Raw genomic sequence first — 14,056 nt, forward strand, 5'->3', positions numbered from 1 at the left:
GGAGTGCGAAATTTTGTAAGCAAGTAGTTTTGAAGTGAGGTGAAACTTGGGGTATGCAAGGCAAATCAGACTCCTGAAAGGAATACAGTAGTCTGGAAAGGTTGAGAACCATTATTTTAGAACACTGATCTTCACAGAATCAGGTCAGGTATTTCTTGTTCTGACAAGGAATCACCTATTCAACAGCTGGCTTCTTACCCCTTAAGTTGTTCAGCTGGGTTCAGTGGTTCTCAAACTTTTGTACTGGTGACCCCTTTCACATAGCAAGCCTCTGAGTGCGACCCCCCCCTTATACGTTAAAACCACTTTTTAAAATAAATGCTGGAGGCAAAGCGGGCTCTGGGGTGGAGGTTGACAGCTCACTATGCCCCATTTAATAACCTCACGACTCCCAGAGGGGTCCTGACCCCCAGTTTGAGAACCCCTGGTGTAGATACATTCATCTATATTTTTTTTTATATAATTCACCATTACTCAAGGGATCTAGATTTCTTGCCCTGAACAGTGCAAAACCAGAGAAGCATTCAGTATGCTCTTTGAGGAATATCAATCTTAGTTGTTAATGTAGACAAACTTTAATAACTCACAATGCAAGCATAACAGGATTAATACATTACTAATGAGTGCAGTACGTTAAGCATAGTCCATAAACAAAATGATAAAAAACCCAGCACAAAACTACCATTTAATCAAGCTAAGTTGTACAAAACTCTGATATGATCAAGGAACATTGGAGAGCTATACTGTAGACAGAGAAATATTTGAGTACTCCTGTTTTGTTTACCTTGCTGGGAGCCTGTTTCTCAGGACAAACTGTCTTAACTGCAAATGACTGTACTGAATTGACTAGATTCTTCATTCCACCTTCCTATTTGATTTTCTACAAGGAAGGAACATCATCCAAAATGTGTTGTAGAATAATAAGAAACAAAATAATATGGGTGAAATGCTGGCTCCATTGAAGTGACTGGGAGTTTTGCCATTGACTTCAATGGAATGAAGATTTCATCTTTCTTTATATTGGGCATTAATAAACAGGGCCAAAATATTCCCCTTTAAAATATGTGAGGAAGAAGAGTAACCAATGACACATTATTAATGTCTTCTTTGAAAATATAAAAACAGTGAATCTAATTATGCAGTACTATGGTATGGAAGGATACATTTCTCACCCAAGTGGTTATTAGCTTAGACCCTACAGCATGAGGATCCTGTAATTTTCTCCTGGGTAAAGAAATAGTTGATCCCACTCTTAGTTACATCAAAGTCAAATACTTTTGTAATTCTTACTAAACTATTTGCCTCAATAACATCTTGTGGAAGTGAGTCCTACATGTTAAGTTTATGTTGTATAAAAGTGTATTAATGTTTTAAACTTGTTTTTTTTTAATTAATCTGATATCCTCCTTTTCTAGTCTTCTAAGAAAAGGTATATAAGAATGTTCAACTGGCCTTGCCTATATTCATTTTTTTTATATCTCAATCATGCCATTTGTTCTTTTATTCTTTTCCTTTCCAGACAGAATGGTCCTACACTTTTAAATCTTTTCATGTATGAAAAGCCTTTGTTTCAGTGACCCTTACTACTTTTTGTTGTCCTTTTCTGAACTCCTCCTTTTTCTGCTTACATTTGTTTTAGGTGACAAAAACTGAGCATGATGATGGTTCATCAGTTCCTATGATGATGCCATAATATTTTCTATATTATTTTTTACCCCTTCTTAATGTAGTCTAACACCCCCCCCTTTTTTTTTGAACATGAAGCAGATTGAGCAGATATTTTTATTGAGTTCTCATCAATGATGGTACACCTAGATTTTTTCCCTGAGAAGTTACTATTAATTTATAATCCATCTATGGGTGGGTAATTATAAATTGTTGTTTTCAGTATGCATTAACTTGCTGTTGTCTGTTTAATTTTATCTATTGTGTTGCTAATTACCTAGTTTTGTTAGGTCCTTCTGGAGTTCCCCAAAGGCCTTCCTTGTCTTAACTGACTTAAAATGATTTTGTCATCAACAAATTCTGTCCACAAATTTGGTAACACCTAAAGAATTTTAAAATGTTAGGTATGAATTATCCTAACAAATGCCTTGTTTGTTCATTTTCATCACATACTCATCTGCATGTTTTACAATTATATCTTCTAGTTATTTTGGAAGACCTACAGTATTAACTTTAGTATGGTTCAGTGGAAATTGCTGTTTTTCCACAATAAATTACATAATGCGTTTTAAACAACTGTTCAAGAAACCAGCAGAAACCAATTCTGTAGCAAAATTTGTTAAAATAAATATTAGAAAAGTTGAATTGGAAAATTTGTGAATATTTTAATGTAGCTGAGACAGAGGAGTGGTGAGTGGAGATGGCCCTTACTACAGGTTTCATCTGTTTTTATTAGTAGTTCAGCTACTTCATTCTTCAGTTCCTCATTCCCATTTGGTCCTAGTGATTTATTACAGAGTGATTTATTTCAAGTTGTTTCATCATTTTTTAAAAATATCTTTATCTAGAGTTCTTTATCTACAATTCTTTGCTACTTTTAAACAAAGTATAGCCCTGGAGCATAATAAAGAGGTTATCAAGCTGTTGTCTGTGAAGCACTTGCTTTTGGCATGCAGCTGGTCACAGGGCAGTTGCCCTTCCTCCTTAATTCCAGCTGCTAAATTCCATTACATGCATTCAAAATTACATTAAATATTTCCCTGCTATTATTTTCTCATGTAAGCAATATTAGCGTCTCTGCAATTTCCTTATCCTCTTTCGTTGCCTCCTTTACACCTTGGTAATCTAACAAACACACTGGATGAATTCCTGGTTCCATCAACGTGAATAGAAGGCTCCCACGGACTTCAGTGGAGCTAGGATTTCACCCATTGATTCTCCCTTGAGCTTGCTACTTCTGATGGACGTAAATATTTTCTTATTTGGTTCTTTCTTCCTTACATTTCCTCCTTAGTTCTCTTAAACTTCATTTTATATTTTGCCTGTTTATCCATTTTTCTGTTCCCCTTTGTCCTCTGCAGCCATATTACCTTCTTTGATCCTGTGTGATCTCAAACATTAAGTTGTCCCCCACTTCAATGTGGCTAAAAAGGTGGATCCTCAAAACAGAAAATTCAAAACAAAACAAAATAATCCCTTTAGAAATATTAAGAAAGCACTCAGTCCACCCACTAGTGTCTGTGCCAATCAATGAAAAGATGGACGAGCTACTGTAAGCCATTCCAATTGGCTCGGTAGGCTGGACAAATGAGCTTTCCTTTATGCAGACATAATTTTCTTTCTGAAATTTCCTAGTAGTAAATAAATTACTGTCTAAGTTTCATGCTATGAACTAATAAGTGGGTGATGCAGAAAAATGTTTGCATAGAACACGACTTACATGGAAAATGGATGAATTTTGAGGTTGTATGTTTTTCATATGGATTTTCAACAGATTGTGCTGTTTTCTCTAGCTTTCAGTTAAATACTTTTTTAGCAGGATTGGTTGCAAAAATAGCTTTCAGAATGTAAACAGACATGTTATTTGTCTTTTAGGGCCTGATCCTGTCAGTTGCTGAGCACAACCACCAACAATTAACTTCAGTAGGAGTGGTGGGTGCTCAGTACTTCTGCCAGTCAGCAAAAAGAAAACTGTGTTGTTCTCATTTTAATAGGATGTTACCTTTAAAAATTATAAATATGACCACGTAAGTGGTTCTAATAATAAAAATAGCAGATTGTCATACCAGTATGATCTAGCTAATCAGCTTATCCAGTTATGGCTGGAGATAAGTTTTGTATCCCAGTGTTCTATTCATTTGGAAGGACATTGCCTAGGAATGCAATTCTTTATAAAGATGAAATCTTTATTTTTCTATCAGATATTCATGTGATTAGAAAAATAATTGAGAAACTTGCTGCAATCCATAAACTTGGTTAAGCTAGTATTTGTATTTCCAAAAAATACATCAGTCTCTATCCAGTAGATAAAAACATTTCAATGTAATACTTCAATTATTTTTAATGACACTTCGTGAGTCTTAAAAATATCTGGAATTACAATATGCTTAGGTAAAGTGGTCTGGTCTGTGATCAGTTTTTTGGGCAGGCAATAAGTAATTACATTTGTCCTGACTAGATTTTGTGTGGTCATGGTTCGAACAAAATAATATGAGTAGGAATAGATTTTATTGTTTCTAATAGTGCCCACGAAGTGCTAGATGTTTTCCAAACATAATAGAACACCTGATTCCTTCCCCAAAGAGTTGATGCTCTGAAAGGCAAAACCAAACAGACAAAGGGGAAAAGAAAAGAGATGCAGAAGATATATATAAATGACAATGCAGTTCATGACCACGTTAAATAATATAATGTTTTTATCACTAAATTATATAAATATTATCTATATGCCAATTAAATATAAGTATTATTTATAGCTGCCAAAAATCTAGTCATAATCCATTGATTGGTTTCTTTTAGGTGTCATGGCAGAAATGGGTCTTCTGAAGGGACTTAAATGCAGTGAAGGAAATGGGTTTATGGGTCAGCTCAGAAAGGGCATAAAGCATAGAAGACCAGCATGGAAGACAAACTGGCAGCCTGGCCTAGAAACTAGAGCAGAGCGAAATAGGCAAAAGACATAAATAGGGAAGGCCAAGTTATGCAGTCAGTTATATCCTAGTCTGCTGTGTGGACTTTATTCTTATCTTCAAAATCTAAATTTTATCTTCTTCAGTTAACAAAGGAGTTTTTCTATTTCATGTTTGCTGCCCCTGTTAATAAGCTCACTTCCAGAGGAAATATTTCATTTAGTAATTTTTTCTGCTATTCCTAATCAGTGAACCTTGTTTGTGTGTGTGTGTGTGTGTGTGTGTGTGTGCATTTGCTTGGTTTTGTATTTATAGAGCTGTTCAAGAATTAAGGTAAATACTGCTTTTTAAAAAATGTTTGTGAATACCAATTTCTGCTCACAATCATCATACAAAGGTATATGGAACTGCTGCAGTTCTAATGTTAGTCCTGTTTGGGCGGAGAAGCAGTTGTTTGAAACACATTAGAGTTTCTTAGGGTATGTCTACACTACGAGAGTAGTTCAATTTTACTTAAATCGAATTGGTGGAACCGATATTACAAAGTCGAACGTGTGTATCCACACTAAGAACAGTAATTCGACTTTGTGAGTCCACACTAACGGGGCAAGCGTCGACATTGGAAGCGGTGCACTGTGGGCAGCTATCCCACAGTTCCCGCAGTCCCCGCTACCCATTGGAATTCTGGGTCGAGCCCCCAATGCCTGCTGGGGAAAAAAATGTGTCGAGGGTGGTTTTGGGTAACTGTCGTCATTCAACCGTCACTCCCGCCCTCCCTCCCTGAAAGCGCCGGCGGGAAATCAGTTCGCGCACTTTTCTGGTGAGTGACAGCGCGGACGCCACAGCACCGCGAGCATGGAGCCCGCTGCGATCATCGCTGCAGTTATGGCCGTTGTCAACACCTCGCACCTTATCATCCACCTTTTTCAGAGGCAGATGGTGAGAAATCAGGCTATGAGACTACGGCAGCATGGTCAGGACATTAAGTCTGAGAGTGGCACAGACCTCTCGCAAAGCACGGGACCCCGCGCCGTGGACATCATGGTGGCAATGGGTCATGTTGATGCTGTGGAACGGCGATTCTGGGCCCGGGAAACAAGCACGGACTGGTGGGACCGCATAGTGCTGCAGGTCTGGGATGAATCACATTGGCTGCGAAACTTTCGCATGTGTAAGGGGACTTTCCTGGAACTTTGTGAGTTGCTGTCCCCTGCCCTGAAGCGCAAGGACACCCGGATGCGAGCAGCCCTGACTGTCCAGAAGCGAGTGGCCATAGCCCTCTGGAAGCTTGCAATGCCAGACAGCTACCGGTCAGTCGCGAACCACTTTGGCGTGGGCAAATCTACCGTGGGGGTTGCTGTGATGCAAGTAGCCAACGCAGTCGTTGAACTACTGCTCTCAAAGGTAGTGACCCTGGGAAACGTGGAGGTCATCATAGATGGCTTCGCCACGATGGGATTCCGAAACTGCGGTGGGGCTATAGATAGAACTCACATCCCTATCCTGGGACCGGAGCACCAGGCCAGCCAGTACATTAACAGAAAGGGCTACTTTTCAATGGTGCTGCAAGCACTGGTGGACCATAGGGACGTTTTACCAACATCAACGTCGGATGGCTGGGCAAGGTTCATGACGCTCGTGTTTTCAGGAACTCTGGTCTGTTTAGACGGCTGCAGGAAGGTATTTACTTCCCGGACCACAAAATAACTGTTGGGGATGTGGAGATGCCTATAGTGATCCTCGGGGACCCAGCCTACCCGCTAATGCCCTGGCTCATGAAGCCCTATACAGGCGCCCTGGACACTGAAAAAGAACTGTTCAACTACCGTCTGAGCAAGTGCAGAATGGTGGTGGAGTGTGCTTTTGGCCGTCTCAAGGGGAGATGGAGAAGCTTACTGACTCGCTGTGATCTCAGTGAAACCAATATCCCCATTGTTATAGCAGCTTGCTGTGTGCTCCACAATCTCTGTGAGAGCAAGGGGGAGACGTTTATGGTGGGGTGGGAGGTTGAGGCACATTGCCTGGCTGCTGATTACGCCCAGCCAGACAGCCGGGCTATTAGAAGAGCCCAGCGGGATGTGCTGTGCATCCGGGAGGCTTTGAAAGCTAGGTTCCACAGTGAGCAGGGTAACCTGTGACTATTAAGTTTGTTTAAAGAGAAGCTGAACCTGCCCCCGTTTCTTTACCCACTTAATGTTGACTATCCTCTCCAGTTACATACCCCCTTCACCCCGTTGCCCCCCTTCCAACACACGTTTAAAAATAAAAAAAATGGAACTTTGTTCATTAACACCGTTTTCTTTATTAAGGGTTTCGTGGTAAAGGGTTGAAACTGGGACGCAGACTGTGGTGGGGAGCGGGTGTAGTGATGGAAAGGACGCTTCTAAACTCGAGGAAAGACAGGCTCCTGCTCCTAGAGCGGTCCACAGTGGTGGACTGGTTGTTTCAACGGAGCCTGCCACCCCTCCTTTTCGGGACTGTGTGGGGGCTATGTGACTTTGTGGCGGGGGAGGACATTACAGATCCCGTGCTGCATGGCTCTGTCATCCAGGCTAAGGACCGCTGCATAAGATCTGTAACCGCCCTCCCCCGCCACAAACTCACATAGCCCCCCCACACAGACCATGAAAACCACCTCCCAGACTGACCAGGGTGCCTAGTGACTGCAATGTGTGTGTGACCTGCTGCTGAACCTGCCCCCGTGTCTGTACCCTGGTAAAGGTGACTGTCCTCTCCAATTACCAACCCCTTTTCCCCCCTTCAAACATACTCTCCTCTAAAAGAACCTGACGGAAACAGTAATTAACAGAAACGTATTTTTTATTAACAACTACACAGTTAGGGGATGACACTGGGACGGGGGCTTGGGTGAGGTGCTTTTGGAGCGAAGGAAAGGACTTATCAAAACGTTGGGAGTGAGAGACGTCTGGTACTTGAGCAGTCTGCAGGGGTGGAGTGACAGTTTTCACGGCCCCTGCCACCCCTCCTTCTTGGGACTTTGGGTGAGGGGGGTATGGGACTTTGTGGCGGGGGAGGGTGGTTAGAGATAGACTGCAGCGGGGCTCTGTCCTCCTGCCTCCGGTCCTGCAGAACATCTACAAGGCGCCGGAGCGTGTCCGTTTGCTCCCTCATTAGTCCAAGCAGCGTTTGAGTCGCCTGCTGGTCCTCCTGCCGCCACCTGTCCTCCCGTTCGCTGTGTGATCGCTGGTTTTGCGACATGTTCTCCCTCCACTGGGTCTGCTGTGCCGCCTCAGCTCGGGAGCAGCCCATAAGTTCGGAGAACATCTCGTCCCGTGTCCTTCTCTTTCGGCGCCTAATCTGCGCCAGCCTCTGGGAGGGGGATGCCGGGGTAAGTCGGGAGACACTCGCAGCTGTGGGATGGGAAAAAGGGAGTGAATTCCTCACAAAGATACATTTTTGTGAACAATGAACATAGTCTTTCTCTGTGAACAAGACCATGCACAGCACCTATCACATGCGCACTCAGGACAAGGTCGAATTTTCGGCCTTCCCATTCAGTGCCTGGGGTCTTGGAGTACAGATCACACAAGCGGGGCAGGACAGGGGAATTCGGGTAGCAGGCAGACATGGTAAGCCGTAGACTTTTGGCTGCTGAAAGCTTAATTTATAGCAGTGCCCTCCTTTCACATTCAAAGCAATGCCCCTAGCGTTGGCCAGTTCCTGCTGCCGGCAATCTGGCCAGCATGAACTCTACCCCTGGTCCACCCCCCTCGCTTCTGTCCCCGGGAAAGATCCCTGTATGCTGCCCCTGTCCCGCCTCCACCGCGTGGCTGTAAACCGCCGGTTACACTTATGTAAAGGAACAGGCAATCAGTCCCAATACTAACATTCCCCTAATTTAAAGCAGGTCACCATGAGTGATATCACTCTGATGAGGATTTCGGACACAGAGAAAGACCGCATGCTGCGTGAATGCCAGCAAAAACCAGGGCCGTATACGGCCATGCTGTGTGAGGCACTGATCCCGGAGTACTTGCTGCTAGCCTGGCGCGGAAAAGTTTCCTACCATGGAGGATGCAATAAGGCCGCTCTCCCCAGGAACCTAATGCAAAGGCTTTCAAATTACCTCCAGGAGAGCTTCATGGAGATGTCCCAGGAGGATTTCTGCTCTATCCCCGGACATATTGACAGAATTTTCCAGTAGCTGAACTGGCAAGGACTAAAAAGTAGAGCACCTAGGGCAAAGTAATCTTGCAAAACCCATTGTTAATATTCCATTCCTGTTCTGATCAAAATAAATGTTTACCTGTTTAAAACACTTACCGACTGATCCTTCCCCCGATTCAGGGTCAGGGTTAACGCCTTGGGAGGGTTGGTAAGGGATCTCCGTGAGGGTGATGAAGAGATCCTGGCTTTCGGGGAAATCAGCGTTGTATGCGCTGTCGACTGCCTCGTCGTCCTCATCTCCTTCCTCATCTTCCCCGTCCGCGAACATCTCTGAGGAAGCAGCCGTCGAGAATACCCCATCGTCAGAGTCCACGGTCAGTGGCGGGCTAGTGGTGGCGGCCACACCTAGAATGGAATGCAGTGCCTCGTAGAAACGACATGTCTGGGGCTGGGATCTGGAGCGTCCGTTTGCCTCTTTGGTCTTCTGGTAGCCTTGTCTCAGGTCCTTGATTTTCACGCGGCACTGCGTTGCATCCCGGCTGTATCCTCTCTCCGTCATGGCTTTGGAGATCTTCTCGTAGATCTTCGCATTCCTTTTTTTCGATCGCAGCTCCGAAAGCACGGACTCATCGCCCCACATAGCGATCAGATCCAAGACTTCCCGATCAGTCCATGCTGGGACCCTCTTTCTATTCTGCGATTGCATGGTCACCTCTGCTGGAGAGCTCTGCATCGTTGCCAGTGCTGCTGAGCTCGCCAGGATGTCCAAACAGGAAATGAGATTCAAACTGGCCAGACAGGAAAAGGAATTCAAATTTTCCCAGGGCTTTTCCTGTGTGGCTGGTCAGAGCATCCGAGCTCGGACTGCTGTCCAGAGCGTCAACAGAGTGGTGCACTGTGGGATAGCTCCCAGAGCTATTAGCGTCGAATTCCATCCACACCTACACTAATTCGACATGGCCATGTCGAATTTAGCACTACTCCCCTCGTCGGGGAGGAGTACAGAAATCGATTTAAAGAGACCTCTATGTCGAACTAAATAGCTTCGTTGTGTGGACGGGTGCACGGTTAATTCGATTTAACGCTGCTAAATTCGACATAACCTCCTAGTGTAGACCAGGCCTTAGTTACAAAGATAAAGGATAAAAGGTAAAGGCAGTACATCTGCCAGTATGATGGGAGTGTAGGGGTGGAAACAAGTGTGACCAATATTGCAATAAGAATAGTGAAGAAAATCATGATCCTGGTGGCTATATGACTTTGTAAACTAAAAACAGCAATAAACTGCATATAAATTTGTGAATTTAAGTACTTGTTTTCAATGATGGCATTTATTAATCCCATGTTACGTTTTCTTTAAAAATAGCTTTACAACGAATTGACTATATGTTTTGAAACTCGGAAAGCAAGTGAGATTCAGCTCCAGCAAAGTCATGCTTCTCTTCAGGGTCAGCTACTGGAAAAAGAACAAAAGATAAAGTGGCTGGAAGAGCAACTACAGCAGGCCCGAGAGGTCTTACATCCAGTACATCAAGATTCTCATCCAAAACATAGGGAACAGGTGAGGTAAATTTTATTTAGTAGATTATAAAGATTGGGCTTCCACACAGTCAACAGCAGAGAGGAACCTATAGATGCTTCTACTGATAATAATAGAAGGCATATGCAAGCAAACTACCACTCATATTCTGGAATAAAGCCAGAGGAAATCTGCAATCTACTGGCAGGTTTCTGTGAAATTTCTGTTTGTGTCATGAATATTTTGTGGTTGAAAAGTGAGAATTATTTAATTTGCAGATAAGAAGAATGTGAAATTTCCCAATTTTTGTCAATGAAAATAAGTAACTGTTGAGCCTGGCGTTCTCATTGTTTGTGGCTGTATTACTAAAAGTCATTAATGCAATCTGGATCACAACCTCAACATGAGTCAGCAATGCGATGCTGTTGCAAAAAAAGCAAGTGCAGTTTTAGATTGCATTAACAGAGGCATACCATGCAAGTCCCAGGAGATGATAGTACCGCTCTACTTGGTGCTGGTTAGGCCTCAACTGAAGTACTGTATCCAGTTTTGGTCACCAATATATAGAAAGGATGTAGAGCAGTGGTTCTCAAACTTTTATACTGGTGACCCCTTTCACATAGCAAGCCTCTGAGTGCGACCCCCCCTTATACTTTTAAATAGATTTAATACCATTATAAATGCTGGAGGCAAAGCGGGTTTGGGGTGGAGGCTGACAGCTCGCAACCCCCCATGTAATAACCTCGTGACCCCCTGAGGGGTCACGACCCCCAGTTTGAGAACCCCCGATGTAGAGAAACTGAAAAAGATCCAGAGACAAGTGACAAAGATGATCAAAGGGATGGAATGCAAGCCATATGAGCAAAGGCTGAAGGGTCTGGGTATGTTTAGTTTGAAAAAGAGGAAATTAAGGGGGACATAACAGTCTTCAAATATTTGAAAGGCTGCCATAAAAAAGATGAATGCGGAATGAATTTTGTTATGTGCACCAGTATGGAGGTGATGTGTGGCGAGGGTGGGGCGAAGGGGTTCAGAGTGTGGGAGACGGCTCAGGGCTGGGGCAGGGTGTTGGGTTGCAGAGGGTGAGGGCTCTGGCTGGGGGTGTGGGCTCTGGGGTGTGGCCAAGAATGAGGGGTTTGGGATGCAGGCTGCCTTGGAGCTGCAATGGGGAGAGAGGACTCCCCCTAACCCTCTCTCGCTATAGCAGCTGGGGCTGAAGGAGTGTGCCTCTCCCCAACTGTGGCAGTTCCGGTGGGGCTGGGCTGGGCCGAGGGAGAGGTGCCTCTACGTGCGGTGCTGGGGAAATAGCTCCATCGCCCCACCCACTGGTCACACGTGGCTCTGCTCCCCGCCGCCCCTCCAGCCCAGCAAAGTTCCAGGAAAGGGGCTGTCTGCGGGGCACCCCCTACAACACCACGGGCACTTCCAGCTTCATGGGCTGCCGGCCAAGTGGACAACTTTGCCGGTGGATACACGTGCCCCATGGGCCACACAGGGAATCAGTCTTCACCTCCTTGAGCCCACCAGCTGGCTCACAAGCCTGGGCGAGCTCGGGGGCAGGCCTGGCGGGATGGGGGGCAGCGGCAGGCCTGGGGCAGCAATGCACTCCATCCCGCGGGGCGCAGCGGGGTCGCGGGGCAGCAGGTTGGGCACCTCCAAGTAGCTCGCAATTGCTCATTTAAACCCACCAGACGAGTTGGCTGCAGCACAATGGGTGGAGGGTGCCACTGCTTGGCTCGGGGTTTTAATTTCTCTCCACTGCATGTGACCCTCACCCCGGCCGCGGCAGCTCCGTGCCGCCGTTAGTAGCCTGCTGCGTGGCCGCGCAGCTTAGAGGGAATTTAGTAGATGACCATTGTGGTCCCTTCTAATCCTATGACTTTGTGATTCTATCTCTTAACCGGTTCTACTTTTCTATTTATTAAAAAGCGGAATGAAACAAGACAAAAGCATTCCAAATATTCTTAAAAGCATACATCTATGGGTTTTGGTTATTATTCACTGTCTTGTAATCATAGTGTCTGTTTCATTATTACAATGTAAATTTTTAACTCTGAAATGTATTTTCTTTGTAAAACATAAATTTCACCGAACCAAAGTAATCATCTGACTTCTCTTATTTTTTTATACATGTATAGTACTTGAGACATTAAAAATAGTATTAAAAGATGATACTTCCATTGAAACACCATAATTAACAGGCATTTGAATATTTTTATTTATAACTGTGAGATTTCACGGGTGTGTTTTTTCTAGTTAATATATAATTCTGTTGAAACTTTTATAACGTTCTCCTAAATTCCAATTCTGTGGTTCTTTAAGGCAGTCAGAATAGGAAATACTACTACAATGGTCAAAGTAAAGATCATTCAGAAATACCACTTATTACAAAGAGTGCAGATATGTAACTAAAATTAAATAAAGATACTATCTAGGAAAGTTGTGTGTGATATATGTGAAATATAGGGATAAAATAAGTTTAAAAACAGTATGAATTCACTGTTATTGTTCTGAAATCCTCTGAGCCTTATTCCCATTGTTACACTCCAGCTTTACGCTGGTGTAACATCATTGATTTCAATGATTTTGTTGATTAGATCTATAGATGTGTTAATTTAATTACAATTTTTGGAAGACTGATTGAAGTCAGTGGCAAAACTCCCTTTGACCATAGTTGAGCCAGGATTTCACCCAATATATTTTAATATTACAGCATAAAAGGGCAAAATTGAAGTTTCATTTTAAGAGTTTTCTAGTTCATATTAATCACAGATGATATTAATAGGGAAGTATCCTAATTTTAAAATATTTTGTTATTTAAATTTGTTTTTTAATAAGGAATACTTCCCTATTAATCATAGCTAGTAATCATAGCTGAATCTTAACATGGTGTTTTATAAGTTATTAACTACATGTGTTTTGAACTATCTTCAGACAATCAGATTTCATCCAAGCCTTTCAAAATGACAATATGACCATTGATTATCTAGTATCATATTTTAATTACTTGTGTCTTCTTAATCCTATCATACCTCTGAACAGTCTGATGGGTTGGGACTTAATGTTATCGTGCATATGATTTTGGTAGAAACATAACATCAGAAACCTTATTATCCACTTGTGTTATTTATACAATACTTTTCTTGGCCATACATGCATTATCAATGAAACCATGCTTTCAGAAATGTTCTACATGAATTAGTTTACTTTACAATTATATTTATACATTTTAGTAATCTGATAACATAGAAAATCTCAAAATGGAATTTTTTAAACCGTCAATAATTATGGTAGAAAAATGCCTTCTATATAATGAACAGTGTGTTGTCATCAAATTATGGTGATCATTTAAAACACTGTAATACAACAGAGTATTGATTCTGGCAACCAAAGGACTATTAATTACTTTTCACTTAAGATCTTGTGTTTTGAGTTAGAAAATTGAAGAAAGAAAAATAGAAGTAAAAGTTGATCAAATTAGTTTACATGAACTATTGGGTAAAGATTACAATCTGTAATGACAAAAAGTAGCAATAACATTTTTCAAATGTTGATCTCCCTCCAACCTGCTGCTAAGTATCAATTTGCTGGAGATTATTACATTAATTCTGTATTATATGATTATATGGCTTGTAATTGCTCTTACAACATTGTTAATTCTGTCTATATTGAAATGTAATGTAGAAATGATAGTACCTATATTTTTAGTACTAGAAATACTCTTTAATTTTTAAGTTAAGACAAGCGCCATCTCTGTAAATAATTTTAATTAGAACAGTGCAGTAATTTTAAAGTTTAACATCATTGTTTTAGATTTTGCTACATACTCTTACTA

General features: G+C 42.5%; 1 protein-coding gene across 1 annotated transcript in view; it reads left to right on the top strand.

The window, feature by feature from the left end:
* CNTLN (centlein) overlaps positions 1-14,056 on the top strand; it is a 277,320-nt gene that overhangs the window by 108,191 nt on the left and 155,073 nt on the right. Inside the window, exon 8 of the mRNA XM_024211087.2 lies at positions 10,069-10,263. Coding sequence (XP_024066855.1) covers positions 10,069-10,263 — 195 coding nt within the window. The remainder of the gene's footprint in view (positions 1-10,068; positions 10,264-14,056) is intronic.

The sequence above is a fragment of the Terrapene carolina genome, unplaced genomic scaffold (genome assembly GCF_002925995.2).
Source record: "Terrapene carolina triunguis isolate 2854851 unplaced genomic scaffold, T_m_triunguis-2.0 Scaffold113, whole genome shotgun sequence".
Classification (NCBI taxonomy): Eukaryota; Metazoa; Chordata; order Testudines; family Emydidae; genus Terrapene; species Terrapene triunguis.